This window comes from Vicia villosa, linkage group LG2, assembly GCF_029867415.1.
Source record: "Vicia villosa cultivar HV-30 ecotype Madison, WI linkage group LG2, Vvil1.0, whole genome shotgun sequence".
Lineage (NCBI taxonomy): Eukaryota > Viridiplantae > Streptophyta > Magnoliopsida > Fabales > Fabaceae > Vicia > Vicia villosa.
In genome coordinates this window covers 158,855,704-158,878,637 of record NC_081181.1, presented here as the reverse complement: position 1 = coordinate 158,878,637, position 22,934 = coordinate 158,855,704, and the positions used below count along the sequence as shown (strand labels likewise).

Sequence of the window (22,934 nt, the reverse complement as noted above, 5' to 3'; positions counted from 1 at the left end):
AAATTGAAACTTTGCATGGAGAAGCATATATAAATATCTATACAAGAAAAAACCAATAAAATTTAATTTAAAAAAACTCAAGGGAGGACATTCCTTGGTAAGTTTTGATGATATCTTATAACTGTACTAGTATTCTAAGTAATTAGTTACAGACATACTCCTATAGTATTCTAAGCAATTATGCTGTTTTTGTTTTAGGCTTAATCCTCTTTGCCCTTGAATACAAGAAAACACCAACAAGTGCAATAGCAGTTCCTGCAACCAAAATTAGGACCACAGAAAATAAAATGAATAATAATTTGTGTAAATTTTCAAAGACAACAAAATTTGTACACCACTTGAAAACAATAGAGAGAGACATACCTAGTGCATTAATAGGTGAGACAGGAGTTTGGAAGAAGATAACAGAAGAGACTATGACAACCACACGCTTCACACAATTTCCAACTGAATGTGTCACAGGGGACACTTTTTCTAATATCCCATATGAAACCTGTCACCAAATGCATGCATTATCTTCAACACCAATTATTGATGTTACAATACTTAATAAATAAAATGATTTTCACTCTATTTGTACAACTTTAGATTAAATGAGTGTCTGATGATACATATGGTTATACTCTATTTTCTCAATGATTTTCACTCTATTAGTACAATACATATGGTTATACTCTATTTTCTCAATGATTTTCACTCTATTAGTACAATACATATGGTTATACTCTATTTTCTCAATGATTTTCACTCTATTAGTACAATACATATGGTTATACTCTATTTTCTCAATGATTTTCACTCTATTAGTACAATTTTAGATTAAAAGTGTGTCTGGTGTCTCATGTTACATATGGTTTATACTCTATTTTCTCAAATTGTTATGTTGTCAACATATAAGTGACAGGGTTGTGGGCCGTGTCTGGTGTCTATTTCAGTGCTTGATTATTTCGTTAGATCGAACACATGACAACTAAATGGATTATGACAAATATGTATGTGTAAAGAGGATTGGATTATAGTTTTATGATAATTAAATTATGGACCAAATTTCAGGAGATGTCATATGAACAAACAATGACATACTCAAAAATAGACTATAGAACCCATAATATTGACAATCTTAAAAAATAAAACTTCCAAAAAATTGTTTATTGACTTGATCTTGAAAGTTGCTTTCAAGTAGAAAATCACTTTATTCACACAGTCAAAGCATACAACAAAATTTGAAAAGCCTTACTTGCTGGTATGCATGGAAGCAGAATGCAGCCAAAACTGATCTTATGCATAACTCTCTAACATTCAATCCTTGGCTTGCCTATAAAGAAAGTAACATTATTATCTTACCGAGACTAAAAATATATTTAACCCTAATACCCTATTTAAAATCGATTTAAAAAGTGTATAACTTGTTTACATACCGCGTATTTCAGGTATGAAGGAGTAAACTTGAAACCTTCCAAAAATATAGCACATGGCACCAAAAAGAAAAAGGAAATGATGGTTATAACTGAATAGAGATTGATATTGTCCAAAGCTTCCTGTCAAACACATGGTTCGGTTGATGACAAGTCATATTTTTAACAGAATATATTGCAACAGTTTCATTAAGTGATTTTGTTACCTCTTCATTAGCCATTAGTTTTTTGCTCATAACGTTCCGCGATTGATTCGTAAGGTTGGATGCCATTGCAGTGCTGAATCCAATCCTGTTTTGAGACAGAACATGTCAAACTTTAGAAACAATCTTAACCTATGTAGTGCTAACAATTTCGATTGAAGACATGTCTATTATCCAAAACTGATGCATGATATGGTTACATTCAATTATTCTATTCTTTGAAATTATTATCAATTTTCACATGTCAGGGTTGTTTCTACTGTCCACGTCTGCTTCATTGTTTCATAGATCTTAAGCTTCCAACAAATCATATCATATGAAAACAATTTGATTTCCTACTATAAGTGCTTAATTAAATTGTTTATCTAAACATGATCTTATTCAATATTGTCTCCGAAGTTCCTCTTGCATGTAAAAGCTTTAGTTTGATGGATTACCAATTGAAAGAGACTTCAGTCATTGAAGCCAATGCCACTCCACCAACTATTGGTAGAAGAGAAGAAACCACCCAAAAAGTCGGCACCTGTTCATTCAAGAATCAAAACTTAATGTCAGAAAACCAAAAGTCGCAAAATAAGGACTCACCTACAAATTGCAAAATTGCATTGCATGTTTTTAATGCATCCAATTTTGTAATTTTTCGAGGTTGTAGAGTGAAAACAAGGACTAGAACAAAAAGTGTATATTTTTTAGGGACTTAGCAGTTTTATAAGAAACCGAAGACTTCAATTCGACGTTACCTCACCAAGGAGAAGAGATGAAAGAACAACAGTGAAGAAAGGCTCCATAGCTTTGATGGTGTGAGTGAATGAAACAGAAACCTTGCCAAGACTAATGTTGGTCAACAGGTTTCCGAATGTATGAGCCACAACCAGTGGAAGAATTGCTGCAAACTTTGAAACAAAAACAAACCAATCAATCAGTAAGAAAAGCAATTTCACCAGCATTTTCCCACATTTTACCGCAGTATAAAGGTTTGCATCATAACTTCAACCATAACCGCAGTTGAAAACCATGAATTGGACTAGTCAATTTTTATCGAAAATCAAAATTACCTGTGATCTTCTAATGTTTGGTCTTGGATGAAGATTCAAAATCCAGATCAAATTAATCACCAGTGAAGCAAAGCCCAATTGAAATGCTGTAACTGTTGCTGGAAATGGATAGACTTTTAGAACCTAATAATACACCACCAATGCATAGATGAACAAATCATAGTTATCAAACCAAACATTCAATCATGAACCAAAAGACCAATTTTTGAATCATGCATCAAATTTTATCATCAATCAAAAGATACATTAACAATAAAACCACAATTTTAAGCAAAGATAAATCACATGCAAACCTCAAAATAGTTCACAATTCATAACATGAACCAAAATATAGTGTATCATAACTCTATGAGATTCATGTCCAAAAAATATACACATTAGGAACTCGAATCGACTGAGTTCAGTTTAGTATCGAATCGAGATAAAACTAACATGTAAGATAGTGATGACCATAACCCAGAATTCTTTTCATGTACTATGTATGTAAGTCTATGTTTGAAAATTTCAAAATTTTATCATTAAAAACACAAATGTTCCTTTGATTTTGTCCATCTCCCTTCTCACCCATAATCCAATTCATTGCTAACCAATCCAATAACTGCAAAAAAATGAAAACTTTTTACTCAAAATAAAAAATTGAAAGAAAAAAAACCTGTTTGTTGTAAATGTTGAAGTAAATATTCAAGAGATACCAAGTAGCAAACATGAAACCAAGTTGTAAAGACTGAACAACACCAGAAGGTTGAGTTGGTTCATGACTTTGTCTCTCTGGAAGAGAAGCAGCAAGGATTCTAAAAGAATGAATTTTTGGAGTGGAAATGAGAAAAGGTGAAGACTTTCTAAGAGTTTGAAAGAAAGAAGAAGATGGGCATGAAAATCCATCAATGGTGAGCCTAAGTGGTGAAGAAGAGAAATGGTGAGAATGAGGGAATTGAAGAGGGTGAAACTTGGATATGGTTATGTGGTTTGAAATTTGTAGGGTTGAATGAGAAGGTAAGATAGAGAAAGTATGCATTTTTGGGTTTGAAGAGAGAAAATAAGAAGACATAGTTGTTGCATGAATTGTGAAAGGGGAAATAAAGTAAACAAATAGACTCTACATTCTCATAGGTTATACTCAATGTGGTAATAAATATTGAATTTTTTTGGGTGAGTTAACAAACTATAGATGTGGGAGAATTTTGTTTTCAAATTTACTTAAGAACTAGTGAGTAAGTGTGTTTTGTTTCCAAAATATAATAAAAATTAAATGAAAGAAAAGTTAAATTGTTCAATAATTTTCTTTTTTTTAAAAATGATAATGAATAGGTGGTTATATATATATATATATATATATATATATATATATATATATATATATATATATATATATATATATATATATATATATATATATATATATATATATATATAAATTAGGATGGTTTCGTTTTTTCTTGCAGTAAAGTTAGATCGGCAGTAAAGTTGTTCTCGTTCATAATAATAGTATTTGTCTCTTAATCTTCTTACATATTTGAAAAAAATAGTCCATAAATATTTATTATTCAAATTTATATTAATTGTAAAATTGTTCTCATTTATAACAATAACATTTTTTTATTATATAAAATATTATTTTTGGTCTGACATTATTTATATAAATATTTGAATCAATATCAAACATTATTTATATAAATATTTGAATCAATATCAAACTTATTTCTTATATAAATTTTATAAAAATCTATATTTAAAGATTTAGTAAAATCTATTTTAAAATAATAATCAAATATTATTTTTGGAGAAAAATTTAACATGGTAAAATAGAAGATAGTGAATTTGTCTAGTTGTTTGGGCATGTTGTGAAAGGATTATTGTGTAATTGGATGTAGTATAAATTATAATGTTATAAAAAAAAATTACCATCCCAAAAACAGTTGATATTTGATATAAAAATTGTTGAATAAAATAATAGATTGGAAGAATTTATAAATACAAATGGACAATAATTTTGAACCTATTTTATAATGTGTAACATCACTAAGAATATTAAATTTGAAGCAGTTACACATGCCTAGGCCTACGCAATTGTAGCACTATGACTTAAGACATGCATTTTTATGTGATATGAATTTAGAGTTGTCAAAATGAAAATGAGTTAGTTCATATAGGTCGTCCTCCCAGACCCAAAAAATTATAGGATTTGTGCCTTATAATTAGAGTCTGTATTTTTAAGTGGTTAGTTTAAATAAACTAAAAGATATGAAAGAAAAAAATTCAATAAACTTTTATACCTATTATTATTGAAATTATGGAAGATTTGTGTCTCCACAATCAAACCTTGGATGAAAATGTGATGAATCTCCAACATCGACAGCGAGAGATACACTCTAGTGATGAGATGGAGATTCTAGATCCCAGCCTCTTTTTGACAAAATTTGGAGGTCCTCTGGACCAAAAAGCTCCAAACCTGCCGCACTGACAAAGTTTGATGGAAGGAGTGACCCCCATGAGCAGGTCACCTCCATAGATGTCCATCATAGGCGCCTGAAAATCCTTGAAGTGTAAACTTCCTCTCTAGGACATTCATGGATGCAACATTAAGATCGTACATGAACTTGTTGTGGTTGTCAGTTACTAGTTATCAAAAGTTGGTAAGGAAGTTAGTCCACTAGTTCTTGGCGACCAAACACATGAAGGTGTGCACCACTAGCCTGCTTAACGTCCGTCAAGGGTCATTAGAGTCTTTGAGCGAAAACCTCATCCATTTTAACGATGCGACCATTAAAGTGGTTCAACTAAATCAAAAAATGTTTATAGGAGAGTTCCAAAACGAATTGAGGGTGGGGAACTTTAACGAATCCCTCACCCAAAAGCTAGTAACTTCCATGGTTGAAATCATGGCACATGCCAAATGTTACATCAAGGGTGAGGAGATCATTATAGAGAAGAAGGCTTGAGACGCCAAAGAGAAATAATTTGAAACTCATGATACGTCACACAACATCAATGCAGAAGTCACTGCACCTTTCTAGTGAGAGACATGACAACTTTCAAGTGTAACAGAAAACTTAACATTATAGAACATTCAGTATGAACAGATATGGAGTGAAGTATTCCACCTCTATCACCCTCCAAGTATGACACTATGGGACCTGGACCAAACATATGGTGCAAATATCATAAGGTAAAAGTTCATCAACAATGGACTGCTATCAGCTGAAGAAGAAGATTGAACGATTCATTCAAGAGGGTCATCTGAAGAAGTATGTTTGCGATGGTCCTTACCAAATAGTAGACGGGTCCAAACCTCAAAGGAGGTATCCGATAAGTGTTATGCATGAGAAAATGACACTTATTAGCTTGATTCATTGGAATTTCACGTCAAAACCTCAACTTTAGTGTAAATAATCGGTTTTTAGTTTTATCACATAAATATAGTGTAGATTGATAATTTGAAACTCATTTTGTATGTTTATTTGCATTGGAGGAGCTTTGGTAATCAAAAGCTAAATAAATGGCTTCAACATGCAATTTTGGAGCAAGTGCAAAAGCTGCTAATGAGGCTTACGCCTTTGTAGCATGTCTGGGCAGTGGCATCCGCGCTTAGCGACCTTGTAAGGCGGTTTAATGTGTTTTTCAGAATTTGGGGCTAAACGCCAAATTTGGGGCTTAGCGCGGTATGTTGTTTCCAGTTTTCTATAAATAGAGATTTTTAGATATTTTGAAGAATAGATACCAAATTGGAGAGGGAGAAATATAGGGAATCATAGGAGAAGGTATTTCTTGAATAATTGGAGTTGGGTTCGCATCAATCTTTGGGAAATCATGATTGATGCAAGTTCATCTTCATTCTTCTCTTTGTATCAAGCTCCCATGAGTGGCTAAACCCCCTTTCTTGTTGGGATTGGAAGTATTTCACCATAGTAGTATGTATTTCTTTTAATCTTTGTATTGTGAACTAGTTATGAATCAATATAGATATTAATCTTGGTTTTCATGTTTTATTATGGTTTGAATCAACATTGAGAAATATCTTTCAAACTCTTGACCTAAGATTATCATCTATCAATGACCAAACTCTAGACATAGATTTGAGAGTTGATATTCACTTTGTATCAGATCTTAATGTTTTTGTGTTGTTTAATAGATTGAGACGTCATATGTTATTCTAACCGGTAAAATCCCGCAACGCCGCTTTAGATATAAACGGTGTTGACGAGTGATGCGTGATTATAGAGATGAATAAATTTGTTCACATTCTAAGATTAAGAGAATGCATATGTAATAGGTTTTTATTGATCATAGTGTTATTTGTAATTTATTCTTGGTTTAATATTAAGGATATCTTTGTTTCATTATGCAGCCATGAATTTGAATTATTATTGAGAGATACGCTTTGAATCTTGATTAAGATAAGCCTCTGTTAGATTCTAAATGCTAGACATAGCTTTAGGTTTAACATTCACAGAAAGTATCGATTCATAATGCTTCCATATTGTTTGATAAGTTGAGACATCGTCGATTAAACAATAAGGTTGAAACTTCATCAGAAGTTTAGACATAAACTCTATTGTGAGCGATACGTGCTGAAATTGATAAATGTTTAGATTGTATATAACTGATTGGTAAAATGCATATTCTATCGGTGGAAGAACTCAAATCTTGAAAAACTCTCATATCTCTCCAAAACTTTCTTTATAAAATCTGCTTTTACATTCCTTTGCTTTAAACAAACATATATCTTGCAAACCCATGCTTAAATCGTAGAGATTGTTGAACGACATTGATATCACACTAATCCCTGTGGAGACGATATAAATATAGTTACCTAAATCTTTTGATGTGCTGCAAGACTAACAAAATGTCGTTGTCGAGAATTGGTGTTTATATATTAAAAGCGTCGCAATAGTTTCTATCTTTTCAAACTTTGTACATTTGTCTATAGTGTGTATATACTTGTTTTCCATTATGTTTCCTTAAGTGTTGGTCAGGAGTAACTTTTGGTTAAAGAACAACAGCAAAACCAGAAAGCACGAACAACTAGCCAAGTAAAAGGAAACAACAAGAGGGAGCGTCTACTTGATAAAAGGTGTCGAGTTTACGACGTAAAACAAGCAATTGTTAGGAAGCAACTCAACTTTATGAGTATTTAATAGCTTTGCATTAAGTAGTATAAGGCTTAAAGAGTGAAAGTGAATGGAAAAATTAGGGGACTTTTGGCATTTTGAAAATTCCAAGCAGTGCGCACTAGGCACGGTCTGATGACGCTAAGTGCGACCTGTTGCATCAGTAAAAATAAACTTTTACTCAGCCCTGTGATTTACTTTCACTCAGACCCAATTATCTCCACTTTTGACCCATTTTGAACTTATTTTGTTATATGTTTAGTAGTTTAGTTTAATTTGAAGTTGTTAGAAAATCATTGTGTTTGTCCAAGAAGTTTGTCTTTGATTGGCTTGAAGAAACATGTAGTGACTGTCTGAAGTTTGAATGTATCAACAAGAAAATGTAACGGTGATGATAAAAGTTTGAAGGGAAGGTACATTGACAAAAACATGGTTAATGCTTTCTAGAACATAGCATGAATATGAAATAATTTGTACAAATGTCATGTCATTCATTCTCTTACAATTCATTCTCTTACGATATATGTCCGTGGTTGAATCACTTTAGAACAAAGCCAAATATGAGGAAACTTCAAAATCAATTACAGCATGAAATCAATTTTCATACTGGCCATCAAATCAATACAATTATATCCCTCTCATCTTCACAATTTGTTCATAAAAATTTATTTGTACTTAATTCCTACAGTTCAAACTTGCTGATATTTATGTTTCCTAATTCCTACAGTTCAAACTTGATGATATTTATTGTTTGACTATTATTATAGTTGTTTCTTTCAACAACAAATTATTAACTACTACATTAGTCTAAGCCTGTGTTGGATACACTTCCGTACGGCGTCCCAATATATGTTGGTTGTGATTTATCATAGCCTACAAACTGTAACTTTGAATTTGAAGGGTGTTCAAAATCGACCTAAAACAAACAGGCAATAAGAATGAAGAAGCCAGTAGTAACCAAGGTCCCAAAAATTTATCATTACAGGCCCCCCTCCTTATCTATCAAGCCATAGCTTTTCCAATTTCCCAACAAAAAAATTAAGTTAGACTGTTGAAGTGGCAGGCTCTCGGAGCTTACTCTCGAGATTAGACGCCACAGCATCAATAAATTCCTCAGTGTTCAAGTAAAATTCCCTTGATACCCTGCACAAAATCCAATATCATAACAATTAGACATACAATTTACTTGCAAATATTTTGACTCCAACATTGACTACAGCAAACCCTCTGCCCGAGTGTAATATCAGGCTAGAGAAGACCGATATAATTATATATAATGGTTAACGGCTCAAACACATGCTTAAGTACACACATTCCACAAACCAGTTAAATTAGACTATAAACCCAGGTATATGATATATCATATGAAATTCACATGTAATATGAGGTAATATATTTGCAGTAAGCATTTCATCAAATAGTAAAATCTTAAAACAAATAGTTGCTTTGAAGCAGGACACAGGAATGACAAAGTTAAATTAAAACTTCAAATACAAAAAGTTCAGAATACCAAAATATTCAAATGAGTAAACATGGTTGGGAAGGAGATTCACTTACTTAGGCCCATGAATCAGAAGGGCAAGATCTTTAGTCATCTTTCCTGACTCTACTGTCTCGACACATGCAGCCTCCAACTTCTTAGCAAAATCCAGTAATTTTTCATTATTATCCAGCTTTGCTCTGGTACATAAGAACATATTCATCTCAATAACACATTCAGAAAAATGGACAAAAAGGAAGGTAGAAAAGTTTTAAATAGAAGATCAAAAGAACATCTAAATGCACAAGAATTTGAAACAAGCAACAGAGTACCTATGTTCCAGTCCTCGTGTCCATGCAAATATGGAAGCAATACTGTTTGTACTGGTTTCTTGTCCCTTTTGATGAAACCGGAAATGCCGAGTTACAGTTCCATGAGCTGCCTCAGCTTCTAATGTCTTTCCATCAGAAGATAACTGCATTGCAACCATAACATAAGACATCGAAAAACAAAAAAGAGAAATGTCGATATTGATGGAAAAATATTGTGGTAAGAATAAGAATCTAATGCATACCAGCACAGAAGTCATGAGGCCCAATGAGCCGAATCCTGCACACATTCAGAATTATTAATTACACAAATTTCAAATGCTTTCTTTTGCGTTTCACAATTACTTTCAACTAATGAAAATGTAATTAACAACCACACCAGAACATTCACATTCGCAAGGATAATTGACTACATAAGCTGACAATCCAGGACATACAAAATTTCAAGATTTAAGTATCAACTAATCAGAAACAAGGAGAAATGCTTTCCCCTTGCCTTGCTACTTTATGCTATACATCATTTTGTTGTTCAATTCATGTTGAAGAGAAAAGCAACAATTTTCTTTATGCACAAATGTATACCAAGGTAAACATAAATACAAAAGGCAGTAGTGTCATTTGTTTGTAAAACTTGGCATTGAAACACTTGGGTAATTGCTTATTTTCCTAACAAAATTTTTTCTTACGGACATTTCTTACATTTTTTTTACAAACCCATAATAACAAAAGAAAAAAGTTAAAAATCATACTAATAATGCCTTTGTCAAGGTTAAATTATATGATAACCAAATGTCAATAAAATAGATCCAAACAAAGCAAATTACAATGGTGTGGTCTATAAATAGTTTTAGTATCCTGATGTATACGCCGGGAGCCAAATTGGTTGGACAAGGATACAATATATTTCTCTGTATTTGAAAAAAGTTACCACTTTCCATGGTTTGGGTCCAAGAATTGATCTAATCAGAAATGTTGGTGGGGGTTACTTATGACTGACATCATACTTACAATCATCATGCTTCAATATAAACAATAAGGTCTCTATATTACCTTGAGCAAGTAAATCACTTTGAACGTCACCATCATAATTCTTACAAGCCCAAACATATCCACCTTCGCTCTTGAGTGCATATGCCACCATGTCATCAATTAACCTATGTTCATACCTGAAGTCACTCAAGTGTCAAGCATCAATGTGTATATATGTAAATGTATGTAATGCATGCAAAATAGTCTCACAGACGTCAAAACAAACCATATAGAGTGTTCTTCAAACTTTTGCCTCCACCTTTCTTCATAAACCTCCTGAAATATGTCTTTAAATCTGTAATAATATCAAACTGTATATTATCTCCAATAGAAGCAAATGAAAAGAAAGGCTGCCTATATTAAGGAGAAGTTTTGCATACAAAGGCAACAACTGAAAACATGAACTCGCGCATAGATATAGCAATAATCACCTGCCATCATATTTCTTGAGAATTGTGTTTTTGGTGCTTAAGTAAAGTGGCCACTTCTTTGTAAATGCTAATGACATGGATGATTCAGCAAATGCTCGAATAGACTGGCATATAAGGAAAACAAGTGTTTGAATCTAATAAAAAAAGCAACAAAAGCAAGTTTTTAAACATTTAGTTAGCATACACCGAAAATATACAATGAACAAACCTCATCAACATTATACATAGCAAGAGCTACACCAGGGCCTTTAAAATCATGAACATCAAGCTCCACGGGAGTGTCACCATCTTGAGGGACTGAATTCAAGATAGAAAAAAGAAAAGAAGGTAAACTACGCATGTGATGCCTAAAAATGATAATTTGACCCCGAAAGAAGAACCAACTCCAACAGAAAGGAGGTCTTCAGAAAGTAACATACCAAATACCAGCTTAAGCTTCCCCGGTCCGTTGATTACTGTATCAGTGGCACGATACTGATCACCAAAAGCATGCCTACCAATACAGATGGGTTTTTTCCATCCTGATAACCGAAAAATAAGTTTCAATTGGTGCTCTGTGGTATTTAACTTCACTAAGAATCAAACTACAGCTAAGACATTACCAGGAATAATTCTGGGTACATTGCGGCATATTATGGGCTCACGAAATACAGTACCTAAAAGAAAAGGGAAAATATCATAAGCAAAAATTTAAAGCCATCAAAAATTGTTTTTTCTTCACATAGCAACATTCCCTATCACAGGATCAGCATCTTTATAAGATGTAGTAGATTACTGCATTTTAATAGATTGAATCGAAATAGCATAAATTTCTCATACATTTGTATGTATGTTCCAAAAATAAGTAATCAGACGTGAAAATCCTGCAAGTAAAATACACAAAACTACGCACTGTAGTATCTCTAATCTTCGTGCATACTAATATCTCTTCCACTATAGCATATATGTACATAAATGCACCTAAAATAAAACATATGGGGGAACTGACATTGGCACACAGTAAGGAAAAGGGCTAACATCACTATTTTTGATGCATGAATTCAATAATATGTGCATAAAACCAACCATCTAAAATGTTCCTTATTGTGCCATTGGGGCTTCTCCACATAGACTTCAGTCCAAATTCTTTGACTCGGGTTTCATCTGAAAATTCAAAATAGAGTTCAGAACTTCAGATGCTATTTTTTTTGTAAACAAAATTATAAACGAATCAAGAGCATGAACTAGAGTCCACTTGCCATGCATTATGTAGGATGTTTTATAATATGATTTAAATTCGAGGATATGGCACTAAGACAAATGACTTATGATACAGAGCACTACATCTATTTAAAGCCCGGTACAACTTACCAGGAGTTATAGTTGCACATTTCACAGCAACATTGTACCTGAAGCAAATAGAAGTTTCAATTAACAAATGGGAATTTATTTTAAATTTGTTTAGAAAACTGGGGGAATGGCGGCAGGATAAGAAAACCCTCCGAAGTAAAAAGAACAAGAGATACATTAGGTGAAAACTAAGGTAAAATTGCAGTGAAGCGGCACATTCCCAATACAAGCATGTAACTAATGGCAAATTCCTAGGAACAGAGAGCATCACATGCTTGCGGGACAAAACATAATTCTATGCCAAAGTTAAAGACAGCGAAAAGACATTAAATATGCAAGTTCTCCACTGCAACAAAATGTACCAACAGATTACACGAAACAAACACTCCTATAACTTTTTTGGTTCCTTCCTTCCTTTTGGTAAATGTCAAAACAAAACCAATAAACCTAACCTGCAAAATGCAGCTAAAGTAGGAGGACAGAGGACCCTAAACAAATCGTTTAAAAAGATATACGACATCAATCATCGTAATGGAAAATCAAATCCAATAAGGAAAACCCTAAACAAAACGTCTAGAAAGATAAACGACATCAATTACCATAACAAAAAATCCAGCAAGGCAAACAGCTTCCCCGGTCAAGCCGTAAACAAATTGATTAGGGTTTTTAAGTGTGTTGGATTTTCCGTGACGATGACTGATATCATATATCTTTTTAGACTATTTGTTTAGGGTCAAAAGCAAAAACCCTGCCTACATAAATTCAATGAAACTAAATAAGCAGCATTACTTGGCTAGCAATCCTCCCCATATCAAGAAAATCTATCTACATGCATTTTTTGTACTTTTCTAATTAAGAGACCTATCTACACCTTTCCATCTAACATTCTCAGCTAAAACAAAAACCACTAACAGTAAAATAAAAAAATAATTAAAATGCCAATGCATGTTATGTTATCATGCTTTGAATGTTTCCTTTCATGAAAAAAAAAATCACTAACTTGAGAGTAGCTTCCGCGCTTTCGACAGTCACTCTGTCGCCAGTAGCATCACGATTTTCAATCCCCAAATCAAAATACTTTATGTTCAGATCCAGGTAAGGAAATATAAGCTGCACTCACATTAATTAAATATTAAAAAAAAAAAAAAACTCGTTAATGTAAAAAGCAAATCACAAATAGTCTATCTAGCAGGAATTTGGATTGCCGGTAGTCACAATCCCACGCATTTATGTAGTCACCACGCCTGTTATTGGACCGCCCAAATTTCAATGCACATTTAAATTAAAAAAAAAAAATCTAAATACCGAATTTAAATGTTGGACAGTCTTATCTCGATCTAACTGTCACCTATGCGTTTACACCATAAGTGTGTAGGGATAATTTAAATGTTGGACAGTCTTATCTCGATCTAACTGTCACCTATGCGTTCACAGCGTAAATGTGTAGGAATACAAATTGTAGGCAATCCAAACTCATTTAACACCAACACTTCAAATTGAAGGTGTGTTCAGGCGTCGTACACATACAAAACATTAACACATATAATTACATTTAGTCACTTTCATTTTCTTAAACTATTACCAGTGTCAAGTGTCTATTGTATATGCTATTTAGCAGATAGAAAACCATCAAATAGTCTATCTAGAACGAATTTGGATCGCCCGTAGTAACAATCTCACACATTTAAAGCATCAGTGCTCTTTGGATCGAGATTGAACTTCTAAAATTTAATATATATTTTAATTTTCATGTGCTTCTTAGCAGATAGAAAACGATATATTAATATAATAAAGCAATAAAAAGTGAGGTTAAAATAAGAAAGCATGAATCCATACTTTATCCTTTATCATCGTCCATATAATCCTGGTCATTTCATCACCTGCGAAGCAAAATAATGATATTAACAAATTAACAAATAAAAAACGGTGTGAAGTGAAGTAACGAACTGTGAGGAAAGAGAGAAAGAGAGGTTAGAGAGGCTACCGTCCATTTCGACGATGGGATTGACGACATGAATGGGACGAGAAGCGAAGCATCGAAGGGAGATGCGATTGCGATTGTTGGAAAGCGAAAGAGAGTGAGGAGGAATGGAGAGTTTTGAAGAATGCGGTGATGAAGATGAAGGGAAGAGGAAGTTAGGGTTTCTGAGAGAAGAAATGGAAGAAGTGGAAGAGAACATGGCTGTGGAGGTGGTGGTTAATCGAAAGAAGGATGGTGATGCTCTCAACATAACTTCCTCTATGGGTTTTGACTTTGGTTAACCCTTTCTACTTGATGCGACTTTAGATTATACCTCCGGTTTTTCGTGAAACCGGCCAATACATCGATTTCATTTTATAATTACAATATTTGTCATTTACTCCTTAATCTTGCTAATAATGGTAAGGGTGTTGGTAACAATGGTGAGATCTTGGAGATGATTTACTTTCTTAATTTTTTTTAGATTTAATTGTATTTTTGGTTCTTCTATTATTTATTTTTTAATTTTTTTCTTTTTATTTTAAAATTCGGAAATTTGGTCCCTCAACTTTGATTTTTTGAAGATTTAAGTCCATGATTAAATTTGAGTGAAATTCTTGATGACATGACATATATTCTGATTATGTGTCAGATGCCAACTCACATTATTTTTCTGATATATTTTAATAATTTTGAAAATTACACAATATATTTTAATTTCAAAATATTAAAATAAGCAAATATTATTTATATTTTCTAATTCATTTAAGTGAACCCTTATTGGAATGAGTCCTTTTTAATTCCCTACAATACATCATCGTGGTTCTTCAGAAAATCATCGTCCATTCCAGAACATCATCATCGGTGGTATTCAAAATGTTATCGTCCATTAAGCTCGTCTCCTACGCTCGGCTTTGTCTCAACTGTCTTCACTCTTCTGTGATTTCGCCTTATTTCTCCTGAACACCATCTTCAATGTCAAATCCAACATATGTATTGAGGTAAGTGGTTGTTGTCTCAACTGTTTTTGCTTAAGGTTTTGCGTCATTTTTGTTCCACTTAATGAGTTGTTTTAAGTTATGGTTGGTACTGTGTTGTGCTATTGTGTTGGTATTACTTTAGCATAAAATTCTGTTGGTGGTCACAAATTTGTTCCATGAGTATTTTATTACAATGTTCTGTTTGTGGTCCCAACTCTATTTCATGAGTATTTTATTACAAAGTTCTTTCTGTGGTCCCATGTCCCTAATGGTTGTTTATTGTACATGTTTTGTGTAGGCCAACAGTGTCACAAACTGTCAGACTTAGAATACACCATAAGGGAGAATTTATATACCATCCTGTAAAGTTGTACGTATGTGAAGTAGTGTTTGAAATAAATTGGGATTGGGACGTTGACTTAATGTCCTATATGGATCGTGAAAGCATGATTAAAAGTGAAGAATATGGCAATATAAAATGTCGTTGGTATTGGAACGCCGTGTTTTTATTTACTCGAGGCCTTCGACCGTTGAATAATGACCAAGATGTTATAACCGTTGAAATACCTGATTATGTTGAAATAGATGAAGTAATTAAGAGTTGTATAATTTGCTTATGGCTAAAGTATGAATATTTTGCTTATGAATATTTTTGTTGTCCCATAATATTAACAGTTTCCATTATATATATATATATATATATATATATATATATATATATATATATATATATATATATATATGGGGATATTCTTACTCCAGGAGTAAGTTATCAAGATTTATTCCTCATCATGACCAATGATTCTTCTCAATCTAAGGGTTAAAATTAATGAGTATTATTTTTCTCTCTCCACATTTAATTACATATTAATTTTAACCATTAGATTAAAAATAATCAATGGTCATGATGAGAAGTAAGTCTTGATAACTTACTCTTGAAGTAATAATATCCCTCCTCATATATATATATATATATATATATATATATATATATATATATATATATATATATATATATATATATATATATATATATATATATATATATATATATATATATATATATATATATATATATATATATATATATATATATGACGTATCATATGAGAATGACATTTTTATATGAGAACCTGAGAATGATTCTGAACCATTAGATTTTAAAATAAATGGTCGAGATTATGTGTCAATCTTTTTTTCTCTCTCCTCCATTATTAAAATAAATGATGGAGGAAAGAGAAAAAAACAATGACACATAATCTCAACCATTTATTTTAAAATTTAATGACTCGGATTCATTCTCACATTCTCATATAACTTATCCATTCTCATAAGATATGCCATATATATATATATATATATATATATATATATATATATATATATATATATATATATATATATATATATATATATATATATATATATATATATATATATATATATATATATATATATATATATATATATATATATATATATATATATATATATATATATATATATATATATATATATATATATATATATATATATATATATATATATATATCACTTTTCACTAAAGGCTTTTTGGTGCTTGATACTGCATAATTTTTGGTACGTACTTATACTGCATAATTTTTTCACTAAAGACTATTTGTGAAAGATAAAGCTAAAGGCTATTTTTGGTGCTTATAACAGAGTCGTATCAATTTCCATAAGTTAACACTTTACATAATATCACTTTTCATTAGTACACATAAAAAACACAAAATACACATAAACCATGTTTCATATTTCACTAATTCTGATAAATTACACAATCATAGAAATTACTTATAAGCATTTTTCACAAATACATTGAAAATACTTCATTTAAAAATATGTGTTGCAACTAAGGCACACACAAGAAACATTACAAACACAATCGATAAACCCAAAAAATAACCCATAAACTTTATCTTCATCTTCCTCAAGTTTTCATTTTTGTGTGTCCCTAATTAAATCTATAGCCTCATCATTTTTGTTCTTCAAATATCTAATCACATCTTTTGAACGGTTGCTCATGTCTTCATCAACCCATTCAAAATAGTTGCATCCTTTTTTTCCCACCACCTTAAAATTACCACAACCATGAAATCTTCTTCCAGGATTCTCATAAGTCCAAGATGTCATCAATGGTGACTCAAGTCCACACCAACATCTACTCCCTCTTCTTCTTAAACCAGACTGATTTGTTGAGGCAAATGAAAAACTTCTTTCAGACATGGGTTGGAGAAGAAGGTAAAAGAAAAAGAAAAATGAGCGAAGGATCTGAAGAAGAAAAATGTGGTTTCCTGGGAGGAACAAAGAGGCGATGTACTTTCCAATTGTTAGAGTTCAATAACATTCAAGATTTTATATAATGATTTTATATTATGGTATTTGATTTTATAAATATTAAATTAAGTTTAAGAAATTATCAAGTTATATACGAAATTATTAAGTTAAATATTAATTAAATGTAAATGAGTTGGCATTTGATACACAATTAGATTATATGCCATGCCATCAAAAATTCCACTCAGATTTGAACATGGACTTAAATCCTCAAAAAATCAAAGTTGAGGGACCAAATTTTCGAATTCTAAAATAGAGGGACCAAAAAGTTAAAAAAATGGATAATAGTGTGACCAAAAGTGCAATTAAGCCATTTTTTTTATTAGGGATAGAATTTTATGAAACAACTTGAAAAAGTTGAAAACTTGCTGATTGGTGGGGTTAATTTTAGATTATTTATTTATAATTACCATTGATGTAAAATTGATAAAAATTGCATATGACTTTCTTATATGCAATGTGACACATTGAACTCACAAAATATGACACAAGCAATCAAAAATATTTCTTTCATTGGAGATGCTCTTAAAGAAAAAAGAGATGAAATTGCGTATGGATTGCTTAAATATAATATGGCAATTTGGACCCACAAAATATAACACAAGCAACCAAATGATGTTTCTCTATTGGAAATGTTCTAAGGGCACAAGTTAAAAATACTATAATTAAAAAATTTAAGTTGATTAAAGTTATGTTTAGAGTTTCAAAAAATTAATTACACGTATTCCAAAAGAATATTTTTACATATACTCATCTATTTTTATTTATAAGCAAATTTTAATTTCTTACATTCATTAAGTAAATGTTATATCTAATATTTATATCATTCAAATACAACATTTATTCAATGAATTTAAAAAGTCCAAATTTACTTATAAATAAGAATGAAGGAAGTAATTGATTAACATGTGTCCTTGAAACACATGTTAGAGTTAGCCTAATAATAACAATAACATAATTACATTTCATTCACTAATGACTTAAGTGTGTCCATTAACTTTGTCTCCACACCTCTTCACTACTAATGTTTTAACTACTCACTATAATTTGTCTAACTTTTGTCCATAATTTTTTTCTAAGTCATTAGTGTAATGAAGTCAAATTAGACAAATTAGAGTGATCAGTTAAAACATTAGTAGTGAAGAGGTGTGGAGACAAGGTTAATGCACACACTTGAGTCATTAGTGAATGAATTCAATTTATTGAAGTATATTTTTGTATTATTATGTATTTTTATATTTTGAATCAAGTCAAGTCAATAGATTATCTTTTATCATTTGAAATTAAGGTGATGTGGTTTGGATCCTCTTCTATTTATTCTCTATTTCCCCTTGTTCTTGCTCTAATATTAGCCTTTGAATTGCTCTCTCTCTCTCTCTCTCTCTCTCTCTCTCTCTCTCTCTCTCTCTCTCTCTCTCTCTCTCTCTCTCTCTCTCTCTCTCTCTCTCATTTATTTGTTTTTTTATAGTTTCCCAACCCTTAGATTTGGAGAAGGATAAACAGCAGAAGGGATGAACATGAGACAATCAATTTTCTAACATTAATGGGTATATTAGAGAGATGTGTTGTTTGTCTTTTCAAGTTCTCAATCTCAAATTTTAAACTAGAATAAGTTTCACACTCAACGATTTTCAATTTTGCTTCTAAAAAATGGGAAATACATAGTTGATCATTCACAAGATATGCATGTCCACCTTTAAGGGATTCTAAAGTATTTCTGAGTTTTAAGACTTCTTTCTCAAGTTTCTAAATTATTTTATTTTGGAGGGAGATCTTAAAAGCTTTTAATGCTTCAAAATGCATTTTATAAAAAAAATTAGACAACTAATTATAAGAAGGTATAGAATGTGAGTCAGAATCACTCACCTTCAACTATTTTCTTTTATGTCGCGCCATCAAACAAGGATGATTTACTTCTTCATCTAAATTTGTTTTGGAATATGAGGAATCTTTCATCTTCTTCCCAAGCGATATATTCTCTACATCCTTTCACTGATTTGCTCGTGGACTTGTAGAATGGTTGCTTGCTTATGTGCTTAGTTAAACTTGGAAAATCGATTTTGTAGTGACATTGTTTACTACATTCGTAGCATGTCACTTGCCTTTTTTCCTTCTTCTTATCTTCCCACTTCTTTGATGAATTATATTTTCTAAATTTCGTTAAATTCTTGTTAGAATGCTTAAGACTATTTTTATCATGTATCTACTGTAATGTCTAACAAAAAATGTCATATATTCATCATTTGAAAAGTCATCATTGCTACTTAAGTAGAGACCTTCTAGGAGATTCATTTCTTCTCTTCTTTAACTTTGTCTTTCCTCTTTGAATTGACTTCGTTTTCATTAAGTCTTTTAAGCTCATATTCATGTACAATGAGATTTTCAAAAAGCGTTGATATATCAAGTGACTTTAAGATCATTGAATTATTTAATGTCAGTTAATTTTGATTGCCACTCCTAACACGTTGACCTTAAAATTTTGTTTGCATGATCTCGATTAGACATTATCTTACTGTTTATTGGAAAATATTTAGTAAACAAAGCCAAGTTTGGTTTCACTTAAGGGATTAAACTCGAAAAGATCTCATGACAGATTGTGCGAAGAAAACTATAAGTTTGAAAACATTTGTCATTAAAGTCGAAGTAAATAAAAAACTGAAGAACTTTAATGCAGTAAATGTTAACGAAAAGAAAAAGAAAACTAAATTCATAAATGGAAAGCAAGTACATACATTTTTCAGATCACTATTTTCGCTCACAATTGGATACTTTGAGTTGTAGAATTTGTGTGAATTTGCGGACCACCAAAACTACAAACAAACATTTGCTTATATACTAATCCTAATGTAATAATCTACACCGATCGACTCTGCAATTTTCGCCACGTTTCCAACGTCAAACAACTTTCTCCTTTGCAGGCCTTACACATTCTTAGATAACCTTATCCGTTATCCTTGTCTGACTGCGTGCAGTTAGTTGTGTTACACTGGAAACTCTAAATTTTACTAAATCTAAAACATACGTGTCCTTGGCCTTTTAGCCTAATGAATATTCGACCAGGATTAACATCGCCCTTCGACGAGGCAAGCCACCAAATTTGTTAGATCTTCATGGTCGAGACTGATCATTTCGATCGAAAACACAAACCAAGTCAAACAAGTTTATTTTGATTGGTTCAGATCTTAAGATCTAACGTTTGTGTCAAAAATCTGAGGTAACACTTACCCAAATTCTCTAACTTGTTGACTAAGTAGTTGAATCTCATCTGCGTGGAAGCCACATATTTTCCGGGTTCCATATGAAAGAGTTCACACTCATTTGTCCAAGTGTTAATTTTAGTTTGTTCAACATCTCCAGCTCCTTTATGGAGAACCTAGAGTGCAACCCATATTATTTTAGCTGTTTTACAATGTGAAATTGAAAATTTTAGATTCGCTTTCAAGCCAAAAATCAGTATATTTCTCGTTTATAAATCGTAAGATGTCTTGTAAGTTTCTTCATCATTCTAATCGTTACGGTATTTCTTAACAAAAATGTCATATACGATACTTTTAGAGATAAAAGGACTATCCTAGATAACAACCCAAAGCAATTTGTCAACCAACATTAGGTGCACGTACATGCAATCCTTCTAACATGTGTAATTCTCTCCAACAAAAATTGGAGCTCTATTGTACACATCCTCTGGACCGTCCTTACCCATATCCAGAACTTTTGCAATCGTGAGACTTGACCAAAAGACCAACTTTTGATGCCACTTGTTAGTTGAATAAGAAGGTGACTACACCTACTTTGCTTGAATGTCTAAGACAACTCGACAATGTCCTTCTCGAGTGAGACGTTATTCAGAAAGAACTAAATAAGGTCAAAGAGTAACTTTCTTCTTCTAAGAAGGAGGTAGAAGAACATGATGCCCATTTTGTTCTTGCTGCAAAGGTCAAATTACTTGAGGAGTCACTGAGGGAAAAGGAAAAGACTCTCGATGAGGTTCAGGCATGCTCTAGAGCGGAGAAAACTCTAAGACTATGTTTGGGAGTTTGGAGGGAGGGGAAAGTTTTCGAAAACGAATTCTTAAAAAAATATAGAAAAATATTTGATAATTTAAAAAAAAAAATGATTTTGTTTAGAATGATAAAAGAGTCATTATCATTACAATTTTTTTTTTCAAAATAGTATAACAACCTAAAAGATATTTGGAAAATTTATGTAAAGCCTCCAAAATCCTCCTTCAATACAATTTTTGAGTTTCCCATTTTATGAGGTTTTTGATATTAGGAATAAAATCAAACACTCCAAAACCCTGTACCCAAAATCTTTTTATTCTTTTTACTCTATTCTTCCCTTCCAAACTCCCAAACATAGCCTAACTAAAACCCAATGATCTCTTAATACTAACAATGAAGGATATGGTGGTTATTGTCACTAATACAAAGGAATCTTACAAGGAGCGGGTGAAGATCCTAATAGACTAGCTTAAGAAGTTGAAGGGAGAATATGAGAATGTTGTATGTGTGGCTAACCGGGTGATGCAGGCTTCCTTCAACAACGCTATAAAACAAGTGGGGTTGTTATATCCAAAAGTGAAAGTTCCTCGAGACAAACTCAACGTGGAGAAGAAAATTGCCGAAGGGAAACTGGTGATGTCTAATAAAGCCATATCAACCTGACCTGACTATTGATTTCTCTTGCTTATTGTTGCCGGGTAGGGCGCTGGCCTCTGGAATCTGTTTGTAAGCATTGATATTGATTTGTTTTAACTATTTTTCAAATTTGTAATTGCTTTTATATCGTTTAACTTCTATGAATGATTTTATTTATCATTTATACGTGTGAATGGTTTTATTTCATCATTTATCTTTGGAATGATTTTTATTTCATCATTCATTCTTTTACATAGATTTTTTTTCTCCCCTAACTTATTATGGATGGTTCAATAGTCTTCATCTTTCTAACGTATCTAGGGGTCATGTCCAATCAAGGGTATGCTCCCCTTCCCTATCACAGGTGAAAACCTAGTTCAATGCCCTCGTAATTGGAATTTCACCGCCTGACTCTAGAGTGACCAGCTATCAGGGCGGTGTCGCAATGTTGTGTTGTTCTCCCTACCTTCGAATTGTTGTCACTCTTTTGAAGATGGGTGATGGTTGTCAAATTTGGTGATAATATTGTTACACCTTTTTTCGTTTAGAAGATCTAACTCCTCTATGATGGCTCATGCATTGTCTTATTTTTGCAAATGATACAACGTCCTATC

At 32.1% G+C, this 22,934-nt stretch overlaps 2 protein-coding genes across 2 annotated transcripts; both read right to left on the bottom strand.

The window, feature by feature from the left end:
• Nucleotides 1-7: 7 nt before the first annotated feature.
• LOC131652714 (phosphoenolpyruvate/phosphate translocator 2, chloroplastic-like) lies at nt 8-3,762 on the bottom strand. The gene is made up of 9 exons (XM_058922658.1): nt 3,326-3,762; nt 2,674-2,796; nt 2,359-2,511; nt 2,056-2,141; nt 1,622-1,706; nt 1,419-1,538; nt 1,238-1,315; nt 364-493; nt 8-255 (listed from the first exon to the last, which is right to left on the bottom strand). Exons 1-9 carry the CDS (start codon nt 3,719-3,721, stop codon nt 179-181), a joined length of 1,248 nt encoding a protein of 415 aa, XP_058778641.1. The 5' UTR covers nt 3,722-3,762; the 3' UTR covers nt 8-178.
• A 4,578-nt stretch (nt 3,763-8,340) lies between these two features.
• LOC131652713 (isocitrate dehydrogenase [NADP]-like) lies at nt 8,341-14,699 on the bottom strand. Its single transcript, XM_058922657.1, has 15 exons — nt 14,364-14,699; nt 14,216-14,259; nt 13,380-13,489; nt 12,401-12,438; nt 12,116-12,193; nt 11,653-11,706; nt 11,470-11,571; nt 11,259-11,347; nt 11,051-11,154; nt 10,846-10,914; nt 10,641-10,756; nt 9,836-9,870; nt 9,594-9,736; nt 9,339-9,461; nt 8,341-8,924 (listed from the first exon to the last, which is right to left on the bottom strand). Exons 1-15 carry the CDS (start codon nt 14,608-14,610, stop codon nt 8,825-8,827), a joined length of 1,452 nt encoding a protein of 483 aa, XP_058778640.1. The 5' UTR covers nt 14,611-14,699; the 3' UTR covers nt 8,341-8,824.
• Nucleotides 14,700-22,934: the final 8,235 nt, after the last annotated feature.